This window comes from Molossus molossus, unplaced genomic scaffold, assembly GCF_014108415.1.
Source record: "Molossus molossus isolate mMolMol1 unplaced genomic scaffold, mMolMol1.p scaffold_m16_p_7, whole genome shotgun sequence".
Lineage (NCBI taxonomy): Eukaryota > Metazoa > Chordata > Mammalia > Chiroptera > Molossidae > Molossus > Molossus molossus.
The window spans coordinates 101,656,054-101,678,963 of record NW_023425401.1 but is presented as its reverse complement, the minus strand read 5'-3'; the positions used below and the strand labels follow the sequence as shown (position 1 = coordinate 101,678,963).

General features: G+C 38.2%; 1 protein-coding gene across 2 annotated transcripts in view; it reads left to right on the top strand.

Moving 5' to 3' along the window:
• The window catches only part of KDM7A (lysine demethylase 7A), a 76,719-nt gene extending 54,417 nt beyond the window's left edge, over positions 1-22,302 (top strand). For both annotated transcript variants that reach the window (XM_036247138.1, XM_036247139.1), the window contains exons 12-20: positions 5,649-5,858; positions 7,543-7,667; positions 8,069-8,223; positions 9,409-9,506; positions 9,965-10,113; positions 10,243-10,451; positions 12,052-12,137; positions 14,912-15,185; positions 15,742-22,302. In XM_036247138.1, coding sequence (XP_036103031.1) covers positions 5,649-5,858; positions 7,543-7,667; positions 8,069-8,223; positions 9,409-9,506; positions 9,965-10,113; positions 10,243-10,451; positions 12,052-12,137; positions 14,912-15,185; positions 15,742-15,836 — 1,401 coding nt within the window. In that variant the 3' untranslated portion in view covers positions 15,837-22,302. The remainder of the gene's footprint in view (positions 1-5,648; positions 5,859-7,542; positions 7,668-8,068; positions 8,224-9,408; positions 9,507-9,964; positions 10,114-10,242; positions 10,452-12,051; positions 12,138-14,911; positions 15,186-15,741) is intronic.
• Positions 22,303-22,910: the final 608 nt, after the last annotated feature.

Sequence of the window (22,910 nt, the reverse complement as noted above, 5' to 3'; positions counted from 1 at the left end):
TAGTTCATGTAATTCTCAATATGTTCAGATACATTCGAATTTTTTTAATTATAAAGAGCAATAGTAATTGCATAGATTTTTAATCAAAAGTCACATATATAATCTTACATATGTAGATGTATAAGTATATAAATCTCATAGTAGATGATAACAACCCTAAGAATAAACTTAATGAGAAAGGTGAGGGTCTATATGAAAAACTATAAATCTTTACTATCGGAAGTAAAAATAGTTGAATAAATGGGAGTGTTATTTCTAAAATATATCAACTTCAAATTAATATTATAAATTTCAAATAATGAAATGTACCTGAAAGAATAATTGGACTAAAATAGTCAACATAGTATTTTTTTTTTTTATTCTCACCTGAGGACATTTTTTTCATTTTTTTGTTCAGATAGAGTGGGAGGGAGAGAGAGGAAGAGACAGAGAGAGAAACATCAACGTGAAAGGGACACATTGAGTGGTTGCCACCCACATGACCCAACCAGGGCCGGGGACAAACTGCAACCGAGGTACATGCCCTTAGCGGGAACCAAACCCGGGTCTCTCCAGACCGCAGGCTGATGCTCTAACTGCTGAGCCAAACTGGTCAGGGCCATAGTATTTTTTTAATTGAAGGATAGCAAGATGGCCTTTAGAAAAATGTGCAAATAAAATATACAGCCCTGGCTGGTTTGGCTCAGCGGTTGGAGCATCGGCCTGCGGACCAGAGAGTCCTGGGTTTGGTTCCTGCTAGGGGCACATACCCCCCCCCCCAAAAAAAGAAAATATACAGGTATTTCACTAAAGAATGACCAATAAATATGAAAAATAGTCTTCAATATGTGAAAAAGTATTCAATTACATTTTGCCAAATAATTTATGATTTCATATGATCATTTATTAAATTGACAAAAATAAAATTCCATAGTCTATCCCTGATGGTAGGAGTATAAATTAGTTTATGCTTTCTAAATGGCATATTCCTTGACCTAGCAGTTTTACTTTAATAAAATAAAAAAGAGGATTTCAGTTAAACTTGATAGATTAAACATATGTGCTTACCACTGTCACCTCTTGGGACCAACATGATAGTAAAAGAATAAAAAAAGATATCTCCGAAGACAAAGAGAAGAGTAGAGATGAAGATTCCAACGAAATTTTGGAAGCTGGAATGGAAAAGTACCAGTGCTAACTGACTTAGCAGACCGAGAACTAAAACCTATGTGGGCAGTGGGGGAAGACCAGGAGCAGGTCTTATTTGTCCTGAATCTTCAAAAATCCTAGAGTTATTTGAAGGACCCTCTGAATTTGATAGTGGAGGTAGGGTTGAAACAGGATTGATTGAAGGTCTACTTAACAAATGAATTGATCTCCAAATTCCTGCCTTAATACATGCAGAAAGCTAAAGGTTTAATTGTTTGAGAGGTTGAATTTGAGTGTGGACAGTGGAACACTGAGCCCGCGGGGAGATGGGTGCCATACTGAAACCAGAGGATTAAGTGATAGTAGTGAATGCCGCTGATTCCACTTGGCTCCTAAAACCCTTCCCAGCCCAAGAAGTAGATCTGTTGATACTAACAACTGGTGAAACCCACTAGTTAACAAAGCCCCACTCACAGAGTTCCCAATTGGCTTTTTTTTTATATATATACAATGAAATGTACAATCGTAGGAAACAATTTGAGTTTTGACGGATGTATACACCTGTTAACCAATACTTTAGTCGAGATAGAAATCATTTATATCACCTCAGAAAGTCCACTCTTGCCCCTTTCTAGTCAATCTTTGACTGCCACACCCCTGTTCTGGCCTCTGTTGTTATCATAGATTAGTCTGTTCTTGAATTTCAGATACAGGCACTCATATGGTTTGTACTGTTTTGGTGTCTGGCTTCTTTCATTCACATTATGCTTTTGAGATTCATGCATGCTGTTGTGTGTGTCAGTTCTTTTTTTATTGCTGGGTGCTATACCACTGATGAGTATGCCACGCTTTGTCTGTCCTTCTTCTGTTGGTGGCTGTTTGTGTTATATGCAGATTTGACCATTATGAATAAAACTGTTATGAACATTCTTATATGTCTTTTGTGTTAAATATAAGTTTTATTTTTCTTGGATGAATACCTGGGAATAGAGTTGAGCCATAGGGTAAGTAAATTTAAACTTTGTGAGAACCTGCCAGTTTTCCAGAGTGGTTGTCCCTTTTACACTCTCACCACTAATGTGTAGGCATTGTAGCTATTTTGTATCCTCACCAATATTTGGTGTTTTCTTCTTAATTTTTGCTATTCTGTTGAGTATGAAATATTATTTCATTGTGGTATTAGCTTCCATTTTCCTGAAGATTACTGATGAGCACCTTTGTGTGTGCTGGCATTTGTATATTTTCTCTTAAGAAGTTTTTGTCCATTTAAAAATTATGTTGTTTTATTATTGATTTGTAGGAGGGCATTATATATTCTGGACACAAGTTCTTTGTCATCTGGCATGCATATATATATATATATATATATATATATATATATGTATGTATATATAAAATAACTAATATTTACCCACAGGCTGTGGCTTATCTTTTCATTTAATGGTATCTTTTCATGAGCAGAAACTTCTAATTTTGAAGAAGTTTATAGTTAGTTCTTTTACTTTTCATTTTATAGTTACTGTTATTTGGTGTCCTCTGTAAGAAATCTTTGTTCTCTAGGTATTGAAAATACTTTTTTTTTTTTTTTCTTTTTTCCAAAAGCTTTTACAACTAGGTAAATGGCCAGTCTTAAATTTTTGTGTATTGCTTAAGATAAATCAGGACATTTCCCCCCATACATTTATCTAGTTTTCTTAGCACCACTGATTGAAACCATTAGCTCTTTAATGCTTCCTTTTTAAAATGCATAGAGAGCTGAGAAGAGTTTTGAGACAAAGACCAAAAATAAAGCAGAAAAAGGAAAAGTATTCAAAGGAAACAATCAATAAATAAGTCGTCAGCCCAAAATCCAAATATAATTGATATCCTTAGGAGAGAAAAGAGTAAATATTGGTTCTATGAAAAAAGGACTAGAGGGTGTAACAAAGGAACAAAGAAGAAAGAACAAGAGTTCTTGGAAGTTAGAAACGAATAGAAACAACATTTAGTAGAATGGTTGGAAGATAAAGTTGGGAAAATCTCCCATAAAGTTAAAAAAAAAAAAAAAAAAAGACAAATAGGACAGAAAAATTAGAAGGTCATTTTATACAGTCATCATCAAAATAATAGGAGCTCTAGAAAGAGATAATAGAGAAAACAAGATTACCAGAGGAATAATCAAATGAAGTTTTGAAATTCAAGGATTCATCTGCCCAGATTGATAGCCCTTCAAAATGCCCAGTACAGGGGGTGAAGAAGACCTAAGGCAAGACACATGATATATGTAACAAAGTACACCCAAAAAAGCATTAGGGAAGATAGTATGGGTCATGTACAAAGAATTGGGAATCAGAGTAATATAAAATTTCTGAATAATAACACTGCAAACTAGAAGACAGTGGAGCAAAGTCCTTAACATCCTGGGGTTGGGGGATGCCAGCATACAATCTATATTCAGCCCAGCTATAGATCAAATATGATGGTAAAATAAAGATGTCAAATAGGCAATTTCTCAAAAACCGTACCTGCTATGAGCCCTTTCTCAGAAAACTAAGAGAATGTGCTGTTCCAAGAAAGAAGAATAAACCAAAAAAGAAGGTTCCCTGGAATTCATTCTTTCAACAAGTACTGAGTATCTGCTGCATGCTCTGTACCATCTAGGCTGGACACAGAGCAGTGAACAAAGGTCCTGCCCATGGACCTTAGTAGTAAGAGGCTGGCCGTACATATTTTAGGATATCAGGAATTGACAAGTGCTATGAAGAAAAATAAAGGAGGGAGAAAGGACAGGGAGTGACAGCCTGAGGTGGTGGGTGTTGCAGTTTTATGTAGTGGATTGGGAACGGGTCAGGAAAGGTCAGTGATGACATGAGCAGGCCCAGAGGGCAACCTGTCCAGGGTGGATCAGGAGAATGAAAGGCTCCATATTTGTTGTTTATCTGAAATCCAGACTTAACTGATGTCTCATACTTTATCTGGCCATCCTATCCAGGAGGGGTGTCTCCAAAGAAAAATATAAATTTGAGTAATTACCTAATGTGTTTGGATGTTTGCATTCTTCCAGTGGAGAATTTTGGGATTATTTAGTGATAGGTACATAGAAAACAAGCTGAGGGAAAGTGAGGCAGTTATAAACTCGGGAAAGAGCAAAGGATGGAAAGGAAAGGAAATGTAATAAAGTAGTGCGTTATGTGGCACTGGGTTATAAATATTTTTACTGAGTTCAATTTAAATACTGAGTGTTTATAGAAGAGCAAGAAGCTAATGAAAGTAATTTTTTAAACAAACAAACAAACAAAAATAAATACTGAATGTTGAAGGAAGGAGAAGTATGGTACATTTAGGAGAGGATGCCAGGATTAAAATTTCATCTTACCTAATAGGAATTCAGTGGTATAGCTACAGGTAAAATAACAAAAACAAGAAATAATAGTATAAACATGTTTTTTAGAAATTTGGAGGCAAATAACTGAAAGAAAAAAGCCTAACAACAAAAACAGCTACAGGAGTCGCAGGTACTAGGTATATACCCCAAAGCGTTGAAAGCAGAGACTCAAGCTGATAAGCAGATGAATGTTCATAACAGCAGTATTCACAGCAGTCAGAAAGTGGGAGCAACCCAAGTGTCTGTCACTGGAGAAGGGTAAACAGAATGTGGCCTGTATATACAGTGGAATATCATTCACCCTATAAAAGAAGGAAATTTTCACACAACATGGCTGAACCTTGAAGACATTATGTTAAGTGGAATAAAACAGTCACAAAGGGACAAATATTGTGTGGTTCCACTTATATGCGGTTCCTAAAGTAGTCAAATTCATAGAGACAGAGAAGAGAATGGTGGTTGCAAGGGCCGGGGTAAGGTGGAATGGGAAATTGTTGTTTAATGGGTACAGAGTTTCAGTTTGGGAACATTTTAAAGTTCTGGAGATAGGTGGTGGTGACGGTTGGACAACAGTGTGAAATGTACTTAATGCCACCGATAAGGTTATAATGATAAATTATGTATCTGTTACCACATACGTTATGTGGCACAAAATTATATGTACGTTACTACGATTTTTAAAAAAGTTGCAAGTGGTTACCTCCAGAGATTGGAATCAGCAATCCAGAGATTGCTACTTTTCATGATATGCTTATAGAATTTTAATTTCTCAAAATGACATAGGTGGGTGACTTTGCTTTAGAAAGCAGTTATTGAGTTATGCAACTACGTATGTGAAAGAATGTACATCATAGGAAAGAATTGGAAGCAGCCTAACCAGTAACTTCTAAGTCAATAAATCATGCTCTAAGTATATGCTGGAGTACTACACAGACTTTAGAATGATATTGAAGATCCAGGAAATATGTTCACGGTATATTATTACGTGAGGGAGAGAAGAAAATAAAGGTCTCAGCAAAGCTTTATCTTATGATTTGGTCTTTTTGCTTATATAATTAAATTGAATGGTTTTTGTTTCCTAAAATATTTTTATGGCTGATTACTTAGGTATTTATGTAGCCTTGTTATAAAAATACTTTGAATTGAATTCTTAAAGGAGGAAAACGGCAAGCCAGTTAAATCTCAGGGAATTCCTACTGTGTGTCCAGTTTCACGATCCTCAAATGAAGCAACTTCCCCATACCATTCCCGACGAAAGATGAGGAAACTTCGAGATCACAGTGTCCGAACTCCTTCTAACCTGGACATCCTAGAGCTCCACACGAGGGAGGTCCTCAGAAGATTAGAGATGTGTCCATGGGAAGAGGCAAGTATTATGTTTCATGATTACAAAGAGTGACTTGGTTGTTCCTTAAAGTTCTTTAAAAGGGTACTGGAAGGAGAACAGTCTGACCGTTCTCGTTATCTCATCTTCCGTTAGCACTGTCAGGGTCAGCAGTGCTTATTGCCGTGCCGGGACAGCAGGGGACAGTGCTTCAGCTTTCAAGCATCAGCGCAGACGTAGGACGACTGTACCTCATTTATTCGCTGACGCGTTTACTGAGCGTTTACCGAGGCCATGCTCTTACAGGCTCTAGAGAAGATACCAGAGTGAGCAAAACTTAGGTCTCTGCCCTCATGTAGCTTCCACCCTAGCTCAGGTCGGAAGGATGGGAGACAGACGTGTGTTAAAATAATATAATTGAAAATAATAAGCATTATAAAGGGAGCTAGACATACTAGAGATAGAATAAAGGGGATTGGGGTGGCCAGCTACTTTAGCTAGGGTGGTCAGCGAGCCTCAGGCGGTGACATGTGAACTGACACTTAAGTAATGGGAAGAAGTCAGATGGCCACGCAGGTCTGAGGAAGAGTATTGCTGACAGGCAAGAGCAAGTGTAAAAAGCCTACCCTGGCCCAACAGCACCAGCATGGGTGACTGTTAGAATAAACCCATGAAAGTTTGAGAAATGCTGGCCTAATGGACAAGGGGCAGTAATCTGATCAGTGCAGGGCTTGTGAGACATGGTGATGCGTTTGCCGTGAGATCTGTGTCGTCCGTCATTTTACATCTTAAGTAGAGGACAGGCAGCAATTTAAAATGAACAAAATAGAGGTATCTCTGAATTAAAACATTTTTAAAGTTATATAGAAATTTTAACTTTCTTTAGTATTTTAAATGGTATAACTGTATTTATACTGTTTTAAGGTTTTATTGTTGTTCTAAACCCCCTTAACCCATAGCCATCTGGGAGATGATTGAACACATTATAAAAGGTTCTATTTATTAATAAAGAAGAAATTGCCACAGAAAGGAATTATTCTTTATGTATTAAAAACCACCTACTGTGTGCCTTATGTTGCCTGGTGGCCTTTGTTCCCGGTGATAGCAGTGTGGTGAGCTACTGCCAGTGCCTGGTGGTAGATGGGGGATTAGGTCAAAGGTAGGGTAACTACTTTGGCAGCAAGAAACCAGACAAAGAGAAGGCAGTGCTTCTCCAGCTTTCCAGCTTTCTGCAGGAGTGAAATAGCTTTAAATTTGCTTTATGTGAGTTCCTCTTTAATCCTCACCTGAGGATATGTTTATTGACTTTTAGAGAGAGAGAAAAAAAAAAACGTCCATCAGTTGCCTCCTGTATGCAACCCAATTGCGGTTGGAAACCACAACCTAGGTATGTGCCCTGCCTGGGAATTGAACCCAAGACCTTATTGTTACATGGAATGACGCTCCAACCAGCTGATCCACGTGTCGAGGCTTACTTTATACAGTTTTACATCTTACTTTAAGAATGTGCGTTACTGTCAATGGCCCTACAGAGGGCCATTCCTGCTTTGGCTTTAGGAACCATTTGGCTTTAGTAACACATCACCTTTGTCCCTGGCCTGAATGGCTCCCTAGCCCAGTTTGAGATGCAAGGCCAAGTGGGGAGGTCATGGTACACTGTCTTCCTTTAGTCAAGAAGGTACATCTGAAGGCAGAGATCAAGTAAGTTCTGTTTTTATATTTTAAGGACATCTTGAGCTCTAAACTGAATGGCAAATTCAACAAACATCTCCAGCCATCTTCTACCGTACCTGAGTGGAGAGCGAAAGATAACGATCTACGATTACTGCTGACAAATGGAAGAATAATTAAGTATGTAAACCTAGTCAAAGTATCCAGCTGAGTAGCTTCCAGGGGAGTCCCTCTGGCAGGGTCAAAAATATCCAGCCTGTAGGCTGTATAAGGCCTATGACATCAATACCAGCGAACCTCACAAACCTCACCAAATTAGCCTGACCAAACATAGCAGGCTACTTTTTAAGTTGTAATTTTGTATGGCCCATGAATGATGTTATAAATATCCAAATGGCCCTTGGCAGAAAAACATTCCCCACCCCTGGTTTACTGACTCTCCAGTCCGTACTGCTGCTCAGCTGACTGAAACGGGACAAGTGGCTCCGCTCCCCATGCCCTCCGTAAGCGAAGGCGCGGAGGGCACTGTTTGGCTGCACACATGGCACTGCTTTCTGACTAATTTTTCCCTCTATGTACAGAGACGAGAGACAGCTCTTCGCAGATCAGAGTCTTTATACAGTAGACAGTGAAAATGAAGAGGATAAGAGAAGGACAAAAAAGACAAAAATGAAGATAGAAGAGAGTTCAGGAATAGAAGCTGGGGAGAATGAAGAATCTCAAAAACCACTTAACAGTATGTTTGCTTTAATGGTCATTGTAAAGATCTCTTTATTACTAATATGATAATATGTGCAGTAACTTGCTAACTTTAAATTTTTTATATTTGTACTGGGGTTGAAAATGTTTTCGTTTCTGATACTCTTTAGAGGAATCTGGAGTATTTCAGAGTAGTTCATCCGTTAGGGAAATACTGAATGCGAATGACCAGAGGCGTGTAGAGCCCAGGGGAGGCATTATTAATAATGAGGACGTGTGCAAGTCAGTGATGCGCTTGTCTAGTGACAGTTTTTACAAGAGTCACATGAAAGCTCAGGCATTTTTATGGGCCTCTAAATAATAAAATAGTTCCAAGTTTAATGCGATTTCATAAATAATTTTAGCTAACGTGTATGGTTTTCAGAATTAGGAGACATATATAGTTGGCTGACCTGAAGCTATTAGTAATCCATGTATTTTTTTTCTTGGTTACCTGTTGACAAGAGGACCTCTACTTGGTTATTAATCAGTTATCATCAGTGTGACAAAGAGCAACACTTCTCCTTCTGGAGATCTTCAATTTATTAGAAGTAGTTAAATATTTTGGTATTTGACATGTAAATGTTCCAGATAATTAACATTATTTAATTCATGTTGAATACCTTAATTACCTTAATCCCTGCTAATTTCAGGTAAATGTGATTTACTGTCATTGGTAACTGTGTGTGTTCACGTGCTGGGGGAAGGCAGCCACTCCCTGGGCTCATCAAACGTGTGCTCTGTGGCCGTGCCCCAGGGAGGGAGGCAAGGAGCGGTGGTGCGGAGGCCAGCGTAGGAGCTGTTGGACTCGCTGTCTACTTGAATGCTTTCTGGGTTAGGAGAATTATCTTTTGTTATCCGTTGAGAGAAATAATGCAAAAGGGAACTTGAACAGCTTCTTGTAGCTCATGTTAGTGTTGGAGGCTTTTTTCTGGAAAGAAATATTTTTAAAATTTTCAATTAAGGAATTTATGATTATGTTCAGTAAATTCCAAAAGTGTTTCTAGAATACACTTCAATCTGCATTTTGGTCAGCTGGGGAGAAAGTCCTGGGGGAAGAAAGAAGGAGGAGGTAAAAGCAGAAAAGAGGATAGAACAGGAGTGACGGAGACGTGGTGAAGCTGGACGGACTGTAGATAGCACCCTGTTCACAATTTTCTCTTTGCCTCCTTCCCCTTCTCAGGGTTTTTTACAAGTGTGAAATCAGAACTCAGGAATCGATCATCAGAATATTCTGATATTTCTGATTCGGAAGACTCTGGACCTGATTGCACTGCACTGGTATGCCCAAAGCCTGTGACTGGGGTGCTATTTGATGTAAAAACACCCACTTTCTTCACCTGTCTCTCTGACCTTTGTAGCAGTGTCTTTCCCTCTGGTGATAATCACATTCACACACACACACGCACACACATTCACACACCCACACACCCATGTGTTAAATGTAGCTTTGACTTGTTTTGGAAATGGTGGAGGGAGATACTGTTCTTCTTCTCATATTTCTCATAGGTTATATTTCATTGCACCTTAAAGAAAACCTGTACTGCATATTTTTTACTACATAATTACGTTACTATAGTTAACTAGAGATTTTCACTTTTTCATATGAAATACAGAAATAATTTCATGTTACTTGAGATTCTAACTTTCCCTAGGCAGATAGTATTTTTTGTTAGTTTGTATAGACTTGGTCAGATTTCTTAATAGCTTTGCTTTCATTTAATTATTTATTATCTCAGAAAAATAATTTCACCACTGAAGAGTCAGAAAGTTCAGGAGATGAAAAGAAACAAAAAATAACATCAAACTTTAAGGCGGAATCTAATGTGACGAGGAACTTACTTCAAAAGAACCGGAAGACATCTAGAAGTGAGATTCTAGTTAAAAGGTAGGTTTGCTTGTCGTAGTAGTCTCATGACATTGTGATATAAAGGATAGGAAAATATTTTTTTTTAGTTTAAAATTTTACCAGAATGCCATTAATAGACTCTTGTCTTTTTGGTTATCTTTTTTTTAGGGAATGTCCTACCTCGACGAGCACAGAGGAAGAAGCTATTCAGGGCATGCTGTCCATGGCAGGCTTGCACTATTCCACGTGTTTACAAAGGCAGGTACAGAGCACAGGCTGCAGCAGTGGAAGAAACTCTCTCCAGGATCCCAGCAGCTGCCACAGCAGTAACCACGAGGTTAGGCAGCTGTATCGCTATGATAAACCAGTGGAATGTGGTAAGAAACATACATGATCAGTCTCTAAAAAATAACCCATGACCCTCGGTTTAATAGCTCTATAATCCTATGAGGTTAGAGATTATAAATAAGAGCTGTTTATTGCATATTTTTATAATTTTTTTTTATCCTCACCTGAGGATATTTTTGCATTTATCTTCAGATAGAGCGGGAAGGAGAGGGGGAGGAAGAGAGAGAGAGAGAAACATCGACACGAGAGAGACACATCAGGTGGCTGCCACCCACACGACCCCAACTGGGGCTGGGGACAAACTGCAACCGAAATACGTGCCCATAGTGGGAACCGAACCTGGGACTCTCTGGTCCACAGGCCGGCACTCTAACCTCTGAGCCAAACCGGCCAGGGCTATTGCACATTTTTAGTTGGAAATGGTGCTAAACATATTGGCCAAAAAATATGTAATATTGACAAATTACGTAAGATGCAAATAGAACTCAAAATGTAAATGAACTGGGATTGAGAATCATGCTCACAAGCATAATTTTATCATTGCTGTTGAACGATAGTGTTCTTTCCCTTTTGTGAATTGATCAGAGTGGAAGGAATGTTTGGTGCTTTACATGGTCTGCTAAGCTTGAACAATCACCCTTTTTTTCTTTTATGGGAGGGAAAGCAAGTTTTGAACTTTCTGACTGGGGTGATTCCCTTTCCGTCCTGAAAAGGATCAGAAAGGATCAGAAAGGAGAGGAGGATGGCAGCATCTGTGATGCCGCACCACAGAGAGCTTCCTTCCCTCTGCCTGTAGGGGGATTTTGTCTCCCTGAACGACTGAGGAGGATTGGGGAGAAGCTGGTATTATGTTGAAACCAAATACTTATTATAGCAATTGTGTTTGTTCTCATGTAGTTAAATGTCCACTATGTACCAGGAGTTTGACACCCATTTCACATAATTCTTGAAACAACATTTTGTTGTAAGTGATAAAACTTTACAGGTAAAGGAAATAGACTTAATGAAGTGAATTTAACTTACATAATTAGTATTCACTGGTGGTGTAATTTGAACCCAGGACCGTTTGATCCCTTTGCTTATTATCTAAGGGAAAAACTGAGGTTTAGAGAGATCAAATAACTTTCCTAAAGATGCATGGGTAATGGAGGAACTCAAATTCAAATCCGTTTGTCTGTTCATCCATTATACCATTCTGTCTCGCTATAATCTGGTCCCTTGAAAAGAAAGCTTCTGTATAAATACTGCAAAATTCAGGCAAACATATTTATTCTATATGGAAAAAGATATCATTTTTAGAGCGTATGTATTACCTTTGGTTTTACATCTACAACAGATGGCTCTAGGATTTTATTCTAGATCTTCCAGCATCTGGCACAAAACCTGTCATATAATGACAGCCTTTGAGAGGGTTGAAAGCATTAGCATGTTAGACAGTGAGCTGGTGACTGTTTCGTTTTTGAGAGGGAAAGAAATGGTAACATATATGAATAAATAGTTAAAGAATTAACATATTCAGTTGTTAATAAAATGCCAACACAAATTTGCTTTCAGTTTTAAGCATTTGGCTAAGTTTGTTCTTTAAGATCAAGTTGGTGTGAAGATAATGTAATTAAAACTTCTCTTTAGGATACCATGTCAAGACTGAAGATCAGGACCTGAGGAGCTCTTCCTGGATTAAACAATTCGATACAGCTTCCAGATTTAATCTTCAGGTATATTCAAAGTTTGAAATATTAAAAGGAGATTTAGAATTATCATTAACTTTGTTTTTGCTTTCTTTCTTTTTAAAAAACTGCTACTAGTCATCAACCACTAGATCTGGGAAGGTAAAACATTACAATTAAATGAACATTTGAACAACTATCCATATTTAGAGATTCTGATATAATGACTAATTCAAAGCTCATGGATATACAGTACTGTGATCTGGAAAAGAATAGTTTATTCAAGGAAGTAGTTAAAAAATATTGGCTGCCAACTCCTTTAGGTTATGTCCAGTTAGAATGAAACATGAAAGGAAAGTACAAGAGGATCTCTTGTTAATCTCTGACATTGCTGCTTGAACATTTTTAGATGGTTATGATAAATACTGACTTGCTTACTTTTTCTTATTATTTGTGCCCCACCCCCATCCCAGACCACTCAGTGACTCCAAATTAAGAACCCCTGCTCTAAGAAAGTATACTTCATTCCTTAGGATTCCAGCATATTAACGCTCATACCAAACAACATGAACCCAAAGTAGCTTTAAAAAAAAAAAGTTTTCATTGATTTCAGAGAGAGGAATGGAAGGGGGCGGGGGAAACATCGATGTGAGAGAGAACTACCAGTCACATCCTGCATGCCTCCTACTGGGGATTGAGTCCACAGCCCCAGCTGGGAATGGAACTGGTGACCTTTTGGTGCATGGGATTATGCTCAACTAACTGAGCCACACCAGCCAGGACCCCGAATAGCTTTTTTAAAAAACTCCTCAGCCTACGATATTTTTCCACTTATCTTCAGAGTGGGAGGGAGGGAGGGAGAGAGAAACATTGATGTGAGAGAGACACATAGACTGGTTGCCTCGACCCTGACCAGGGCCGGGGACCAAACTGCAACCGAAGTACATGCCCTTGACCGGAATCAAACCCGAGACTCTTCGATCCCCAGGCCAGTGGTTCAACTTCTGAGCCAAACCGGCCGGAGCAAAAAATAGCTTTTTAAAAACACAAAATTTTTACCAATTGTACCAAGCAAGGAAAGCAGTATGACCTTTTGCTGCAAACCTTGGAAAATGACAGCCAAAGAAAGAATCAAAATTCTCAGGGGTCCCTAAACCTCTTAGACCCCAAGCATATTCTGAGTAGTAGATTTATGGATTTTTATTTTCTTCATTTGGCTTCTCAATTTTCTAAATACTCACCAATTGCTTTTACAAGAAAAAAACGCCAATCGCCTCTACAAGTTCTTTTAATAGAAGAATTTGCTCCAGAATCAAAGGTCAAGTATGAAATCCTTAACTGTTATAATTCACTTATTCAATGTATGATTTTATAGTGCCTCAGTGTAGCTGGTCATGAAATTTATAACTTTACTATAGGATTCAGTCTTAAAGCAAGCTGTTATTTAACTCTAACTGTTGTTTTTATAGTTGTCTTAAAAATAAAGAGTAGAGCCCTGCCCGGTTTGGCTCAGCGGTTAGAGTGTCAGCCTGCGGTCCACAGAGACCCGGGTTCGGTTCCCGCTAAGGGCATGTACCTTGGCTGCAGTTTGTCCCCGGCCCTGGTTGGGTTGGGTGGGTGGCGGCCACTCGATGTGTCCCTTTCATATCGATGTTTCTCTCTCTTCCTCTCTCTCTTTCCCGCTCTATCTGAGTAAAAAATGGAAAAATGTCCTCGGGTGAGGATAAAAAAAAAGAAAAGAAAAGAAAATAAAGAGTAGAGGATAGGTGATTAGCATGATCACCTTAGAGACAATTAAATTATTTTGCTTATAATCAAGAGAGAGATTATAGAGGCATGTCATGCTCAAGCATATTTTTAAGATAATTTAAAGAAAGTCTGGGTTTAATGCTGATTTTAAACTTATTTGACCATACAGAATCAGAGACATACAGAAAGTAAGGTTAAAAAAAAGGATCAGCGATACATTTTATATCACACACATAATTAAGACTAGTTTTGTGAAACATCACATCTGCAAGTATGCTCTTTCTTTTCCAGTTTGTCTTTTCCTTTCTCTGTTTAATTCTGGTCACGGCCCTCTCTGTTGATTGTAAGACCCACCAATCAGTAGCATGGTTTATTTGTTTTTTTTCCTGACAGGTCACTAAATAATCTTAAGAGACTGAAGGAAGAGTTGTTATAGAAAAACTAGACGCAAGGCTCAGGATCTAGAGGGTGTGTGTGTGTGTGTTTAGTAACCAACTTAAATACAGAAGAGATGAACATTACAGAAATATGTTTTGAAAAAGAGAGCACCTTACATCATGGAGATGTGTGGAACCTGGGACGTGCTGAGGACGCAGGAGGTCCACATCCCCCATCTCGGCTTCCTGTCATAGCACATGTCCACTGAGTTGATGGCTTGTTGAAATTATGTTCTTGTTTTCTCTCTCTTCTTCTCTTTCCTCTCTGTTAATCCCCACCCCCACCCCATCCATATATATTGCTTCTTAAATTATGATGCAGCTTCAAGACTGGAATCCTTCAGCGCTTTTAGGTTTTGGAATGAGATGGCCATCTTGAAGGGTAGTCTCCTGTGGTTACTACATGTTAAGAAAAACCAGCCCTGGCCGGTTTGGTTCAGCGGTTGGAGCATCGGCCTGCGGACCAGAGAGTCCCAGGTTCGGTTCCTGCTAGGGGCATGTACCAAAATAAAAAAAATAAAAACCAAAGTTCAGTTATCTGTTTCTTCTCTCTCGGCTTGCTAATGTATAGAGAGGTTGAATACTTCACTTATCTTAAAGGTACCCTAATAATTCAGCCTTATTTTTGTTCTTTAGGATCTAAGTAGAGGCCATAAATGCATCAAAAAGGAAGGTTCATCGGAAATCAGTCAAAAGGTACAAAGCAGGAATTCTGTGGACAGCAGTGGCTCAAGCCCTCAGAATGGAAAGTACACGCAGAACTCAAGCTTGGTTTCGGGAGCATGCCAGATAAGGAATGGCAGTGCAAGCCCGGAAAGGCCAGTTGGTGAAACTTCCTTTTCAGTGCCCCTGCACCCCACTAAGAGACCTGCATCAAACCCACCACCTATCAGCAACCAGGCAACAAAAGGTAACTTTTGCATGTTCGTAGGTTAAGTATGTTTCTGACTGTGTGATGGTGAAGAGTGGCAGTGCAGATAGAGGTGGTATCTGCACTCAGGTTGCCCACAGCCTGATGCACCGTGGATGCCACAGGGATAGCACTGCGCACGAATTACTGTGGGAACAGCAGGACACTGAGTCACCCCTGAGGATCAGGAGTGGCCTTTGGGAGGTGGAGGTAGATCCTGAGAAAGATGGTAAGAAGGAAAGGAGATACTGTGGCCCACGGTCCAAAGGTGAGAAATAGCACTTCAGTCCGCTTTGCTGCCCAAGCAGTTTGCTGCAGAATATGGTGAGAGCTCATGCTGAAGAGGCGGGTGGGGTCAGACTGTGTGAGGGCCACGGTGTCCTGTGTCCCTCACGTGGGAGATGGCATGGTTGAAACAGCGGAATTCCAAGATTGTGACTGCACATTCAGAACACCTGAAAGGCTTGCTCACCAGAGTCCTCCCTTTGAGTCTTCCAGGTCCTAGGTGCCAAGTATGATTTTCATCATTATTTACACTGCTCTTGGTATTTTATAGGTAAACGTCCAAAAAAGGGAATGGCGACGGCCAAACAGCGTCTTGGGAAGATCCTTAAGTTGAACAGAAATGGCCATGCACGTTTTTTTGTGTGACGGAGCTGCTTTGGGGCCACTCTTACCTTTGGAGACCAGTCTCGGGGTGGGGGAGCCCGGGGCCCGCCGTGCATGTCCAGCGGAGAACAACGTGAACTGCCTGGAGAACAACACGAACCTGATGCTGCATTTTCACTGTGCCACACCCACTCAGCAATAACCATTTTGGACCTGGTGGGGGAGAGGAAGAAGGAGGGTAGAACCTTAAAAGGAGACCTTGAACTGAAAAGGGTCTCTTGTCAGGGCTTGAATTTCATTTTATTGGTAGTGTCTTGATTTATTTTCAGTGGTAGGGTAAAGAATTATCAATAATTTATTTAACAGATTTTTTTTTAAAAAAAGTTAACAGCTTTTAAATTCTTTCTTTTTTAAAGCTATTTATTTGGAAGATTTCTGGAGAAATATCTCATTAATTTAGATTTAAGAATGTGAAGGTTTTTAAATTATTTTTGATAGTGTGTGTGTTACATGTGGGGAAAGAGCCACAGTAACAGTAACTAGTCTGGACTCTTAAATTTGATATTCAGGTTAAAGTCTTAAACAGGGATTTGATGCATTAATTATTTTAAATTAAGATGTATATGAAAATCATTTTATTTTATATATTTCATGTTTTTTATAAGCTATTAGCTTCGCTTTTGCTAACATCCAAGGTGCATACTGTTATCCAGGTTGATGACCTTATATCCCACCCCCCTCTGCACTCTGACATTTGTGACGACACAACAAGAATCTTCTCTTTGCAGGGAAACATTTTCATAGCCAATGTGTTAGAACTACGTAAAAGACCCCACATTTCCCATTTCGTTTGACATTGCGATTTTCTTATAAATATGAAAGGCTTCTTGCATTTTCATTTTTGCTGATGACCTGGGTCCCAAAGAGAACAGCTTTAATATCTTTTTCCTATTTATGGGAAAAGTATTATAAGTTTGGTTAAATTGTCATATTTCTAGTTTTTCAAATGCATTTGTAACTACAGAGGGCCTTCTTCATACTGCTGGTGTTGGCATGTAGGACAAACACCTGCCGCAAAGGTTATATTTTATGACGCTTTTATTCTGTGTACCCAGTTTGTTGGAAAATAAGATTTGACTTAGTCTGTTCAACTCTGCATAATAAGCCGTAATATAATAGGACTATACTATATTAATTGTGTAGAAGCAAGCATGTTGGAGTAGATCTTTTGCAGTGTGTGTGTGTGTGTGTGTGTTTTGTTTTGTTATTTCTTAACCTTCTAAAGAATTATTTAAGACATGGATTTGGAGTAAAAGGGGTGCTTCTTGCAGTTTCTTCCATCTGTCCTACCTTAGCCAGTGCATATTGAGGTTAAGTATCTGATTGAGCTTTAAAGTAATCATGTATCTCTTTTATGCACAATTTTTACTAAATGCCAGTTGCTAATAATAGCTAATATTTTTTCTTTTTTTTCTCCCATGGCTTAAAAATAAGTGGTTTTGGGGGAAGGGATATTTCCAATTCTGACAGGAGAGCATTTTACAAGTTCCTACAAAGAAAATACAGTGAATAAGATCAAATTTATTTTTATGGAGAAGAAATATGGCCATATTATGGATAGCCTTTTTTTTATTTTTATTTTTACTCAACAAGGTAGCAGGACTCCCTTCTATATTAAGTATCATGTGTAGTGCTAAGAAAAAAAAAGCTATGCCATCATCTTTCATGATTGCATTCAAGTGTGTATTTTCAAAGAGATGTTTCTTACTCTGTCTCTATTCCAATATTTCATGGAGTTAATGTGAAATAGCTTATGAATTAGCCTTTTTGGTCCAAGTGACTGGATGAAAGTCTGGATCATATCTGGTGTCAGGAGGAATTTTATGGAAATACTAAATGTCTATAAGTGTCCTACTTAAAACTCTCTACACGATGCCAAAACTAGTTAGGAGATGGGCGCCGTCAGTCGTATGATGGGTGATTGGTTCTCAAAATGTAAAAATCTTGGTGTGACAGATTCTGCCGTCTTCCCTACACAATATATTACTGTGGTGTTTTGGTTTTCTCTAGACACCATATTAATGTTTTTAGAACATGTTTTTGTTTGGGTTTAAGATATAAGAGCTATAATTATTTTTCCATTACATCATAATCTGGGTTCTTTTTTTGTTTTCTTTACATTTTCACAGCTCTAAGTGTTTTTAATTACCTGAGTTTTTTTCTTTAGCTATACAAATTAAAATAAACCTATTTATTTTTTATGAATTAAAATTGTGGCCAGTATCCACCCTGTGTACATAGGCTGGTAAATACTAATTTTAAGTAGACAGTATGTGGAACTTTTAAGTGAAGGTACTGTGGAATCATTTCTGGCGATTTTAGCCCATTAACTGGCTATGTTAAAAAAAAACACACCAAAACTTTCAGTGAGGTAATAAATATAACCACTAAAACAGAACACATGTATCTTCTTTTGAATTGGTACCAATTCAGCCACTGACCCAGTGACTTCCCCAGTCTTATAAAGTTACTGGCTCTGATGCAGCCCCTTTATCTCAGGCAAATGACTGCAGCCAGTATCTGGACTCAGCTGTACTAGACAACCTTTGTCTTTCCCTCTCTCTAGTTTATAAACAATATTACTGCACAGATACTGCAGCGTAGGAAGACAGCAGTGGTGGCAGGTAGCTAGTTATAGGCGAACACAAATATGTAAAGCAGAATTATGATTCAACGTATGCAATTTTAATTGTAGTAGTAGATGAGTTTCCTATATTGATTCAAATAAGTAACTTCTGTTAACCTAGTATTCACTGTACTGTAATTCATAATGTAACATAATATAGTGCTCTCCAGTATTGATTAGTGAGTAAACAGTACAAAGCTGGCATTTATAATAGTTTGGTATTCTAGAAACGCATTGAACTTTTATAAGCATCAGTTAATTTTTAAAGCATACAAAACTGAAAATTCTGACTGAAATCATCTTATAAGCTCAGAGAGAAAACAAACCCATCTTTATTACTACTTAAATACTTAGCTTGAATACTGTTCTGTTTTGTAATAATCCCAATTATTGCTTTTTTAATGAACTCTACTGTATTTATTCTTATGAGATCAGCAGGTATTTATCAAACACCTACTGTGTGCTCAGCACTACTTAGTACTTTGGGGAAGTACAAAGTTGAAGTGTGGTCTCTGCCCTTGAAGGTATCTTCTCCAGGAAATAAGCAGTATTATTTTTACTTCTAAGCAAACTTAAGCAAAAGAGGGCCCATTTATTTAAAAAAGCATAACTTCATTCATTTCAACTGAGATATACTATACTATGTAGAAGTGGAAATAACATTTTTTAATTTTTAAAAATATTTCAGAAATTAATTTAATGTTTGCAATAAAAGATCATGGTTTAACATGGAAGGGAATAGAAGACCTGCATTTTGTCCACGTTCTGCCATTTTTTATATCAGCTGTGTGACCTTGAAAAAGTCACTTATTCTTTCTGAGTCTTAGTTTTCTCATTTGTTAGTTTGGATAAAAATGTAGTTAAGAAAACATAGAAAAGCATTTAACACTTCATACTTGCAGTTAATTTATCATAATTTAAGCTGCAACTGATCATTAATGAGTGCACATTTACAAGCATTTTTAAACTAAAACTGTTATTACTCATAAAATTTAGTTTTATTTCAAATCTGTGCCCAGAGCACGCTACCTAAAAAACCTGAAGAATCTCTAACAAGGTGCTGAATTAAAATCCAAATTAGTGCTTGAAGTGAAAGAAAAAGTGAAATAGTTTATGGATAAGAGTGATAATGTTTATCCTCAAGTAAGTAATGTTTATTCTCAAGTAATCATTAAGATGACTTAAGGTCATTGAAAGATAGTTTTAAGTTTTTCTCAAAGAGGAATTTGGATGGTACTGCTCCACAGAGTCTGCTTACTCTCTAGGCACTAGACAAAGGTAAGATAAGTCATGGAATTAAAAGGATTTAGCAACAACCTGTGGAAACGGGGTAAAATAAGGTGGTTCCAAAGATGGGAATCAACAAAGACAGCTCGGAGTTGGCTAATGACAGCTGGTTGGGTAGAGAGACAGTGTAGTGTAGGAAAGGAACATAATGGGACATCTTCAAAAGGAAAGATTCTGCTTTTTAAAGGATGCTTCTATAGTGACAAGACTGCTCCCCAAAGAGTTCATGAATAACTTCCGCCTGGTGTACCACTGCCAGAAGTAACAATTGCAGTGTATCAGCATTTTACAATTTCACATTGAGATGAAGGCTTCATTAATGTCAATCTGAAATTTTTTCAAAAACTCATTTTTCTCATTAAATATTAAGCCAATTGCTCCCTCCAAAAAGAGAAGATAAGGTTACTCGTTATTTTTGGATGCCCTAGACTTTAAAGCAATCTTGAGAAGGTTGAGCATCAGATCCTTAGGAAAAACATGTTGCTGGTAAATAAAGGAGACAAATGAAACCCAGATAGGGCAGTGATTTGCCTGGGGTCACAGCGAATCCTAGACCTCTGGTACCTTGCTTCCTACCACAGCCCCTCTCTGACGCTGTGCGGCCTCTGCTGGTAGTGTTGCGGGTGATATTGAAATGCTTGCTAGAAGCCAGTGGAAAGAAAGGAGAAGTAATATACTCACTGTATTGCTGTTGGACTAAAGTGATTTTGATACTGGAGCCTTACTAAAAACCTTGCCCTTACTTTCATTTGTCCTTCAGTGAGCATCATGACATAAAAGTCAAATATTTTATATCCCTTACATAAATTTTTTAAAATTAAGGTCAAGAAGCAAATGCCTATTTCCAAAGCAATTAGCTTATCATGTTAGACTGTGGTTTTACTCTTTTATACTGTTTTTCCCCCTTTAGTGGGTAGGGGAAAATAATGCTTATTTACTTGCATTCTACCCCATAGAGTCTCCCTCTCGTCCTCGGTGCCCTCACTAGTGTCCTAAAGCTTTGTCTTAACACATGCACCATTAAATTTTTGTTAAAGCCCTTTTGGAACTGTTTTCAGTGATTCTTCCAACAAGTTGATCTGCTCTGCACTATTTCACTAATAAACCCTGGCTACCACGTAGCCCTTGACCTCCAAGCAGTTTACCTATGCAAGACCTGTGACATTCTGAACTCACTTTTTCTTATTTCAGAAAGCCGTCCTAAGTGGAACTTAATCATAAAGATAACCTTGCCTCCACCCGGTTTTATTTTGGCCTTTTTCTTTTCAAAATGTCAGCTATTTTCCCCCAAGGTGTTTCACCAAAACAATGATCATAATGCTGGAATATATCATATTTTGCAGGAATAAAGTAACCCAGACATACTCATATTTCTGTGGTAGATTTTGGTTGGTAATAGTTACCTGTATTAAGTGGAGTATATAATGAGTTAATTCCTTGCCTAGAATAATTTCTTTCCTCAAAGATTCATAAGTAACCTTTTATTTTTACAAAGCATGCATACATACATATAACTTCCACATTATAGTCAGGGACCTGAGGTGTCACTTGCTAAGTGAACCCCAAGGTTATTTTATCTTGCAAAAGAAACTTAAACCAAACTAAGGGCCTTACATTTATGGTTAGACTGAATCAAAAGCTATAACCTCAATTTTTCCCCAAATAGCTTCTGACTGCAAACACAAGTCATGCAGTTGTTAGGTAAGAAATAGCACTGATCAGGAAATGCATGTGCAACTTCGAAGACTGTGTTTCCTTCCGAAAAGACTTTTCTACTTTTAATGTAAATTAAGCCATAACAGTTTCATGCTGTGGAAAGAGGGTGAAAGGTTCATTTGAAGAGATTATATAATATGAATTTTCACATTACTGTGAAATGTCTAACTTTGCCAGTGCTTCAGCAGGTGTTTTTTGTTTTTTGGTTTTTTGTTTTTGGAGGGGATAGAGGGAAGTGATAGGGGAGGAGTAGTATTGATTTTAGGGGTTTCCAATCTGTGAAATTTGAAAAGGGGACAGTTGTTGGCTATGGTATTTACTAGTTTTGTAGTAATGTTTTGCTAGCTTGACTGACTTTCCTTAACTGATTTTTATGCCCATGGTCCAAGGTGACTGGTACCCTTTCTTTGGGGTTTCTGCGGAGTAGTGTCTTGTCTTTTTGTATAGGCGGGTCAGTGTGTGTGCACATGTGTGTCCTTTGAATACAGAAGCACACTGTGTGGCTACAGAGTGGGGTGTGGCTGGGAAGCGGGATGCTGAAGCTTTAAAGAGCATTTTTTTGGACTCATAACAGTATTTCCCATCTTTTGCCTGCAGGCAGGGAAAGTGTACAGTATTTATTTTGCTTCTGTTTTAAATTTGTAAGTCTTTAAATAGTTTAATTGGTTATTAGAGGGAGGACAAGTAACTTGTTTAAAGTTGTATTTGGTATTCTTACTTTCCAATTTCTGTATTTTAAAATATTGAAATTAAAATTGTATTACTTCTGTTTTGATTTATTTTAGCGCTCGGTGTATTTTTGGCTTATTTTGTTTGAAAGTATAAATGTTGGAAATTGTATAAAATGTGTCTTTGAAAGAAAAAAGTTTGAATTCTATATCCAATTCTGACTTTCTGTTTCCTTTTTCTGCTATTAAATCATGGGGGAATTATTGGAGTATGTGAAAAACTGCATCAAACTCAGGCTCCTTACTATTTCTGAAGATTTAAATGTGCAGAGTAATGTGTTATATAACTTTATTAGATGTGTTGCTGGGGAAGCCATTGGTGAAAGAGGGAAGAAGACAAAAGGGCAATTAATTGGTAGGATGAGACTCTGCTGTGGCCATGCATGCAGGTGCTACTGGTGGACACTTAAGAGCATTTGTTGTCCCCAATCTGGGCACCCCACAAACACACACTGAGCACCTGCAGTATTCCAGGCCTTGTTCTAGCACTGGAGCTACAAGAGTGAGCAGGACAAAGTCCCAGTCCTGCGGGAACGTATGGTAGATCTGAGAGGCCAGGAGAACAAGGTGTGCTATGACCTGGCTGCCTAGGGAAGGCGGGAGTGGAAGTGCAAGTTCACTGAGATGAGTTCAACTTGGACATGGTGCTTTCAAGGGTGTGAGAGCCAGGTCTGGGATGAGCTGAGCATGGTGAGAAAT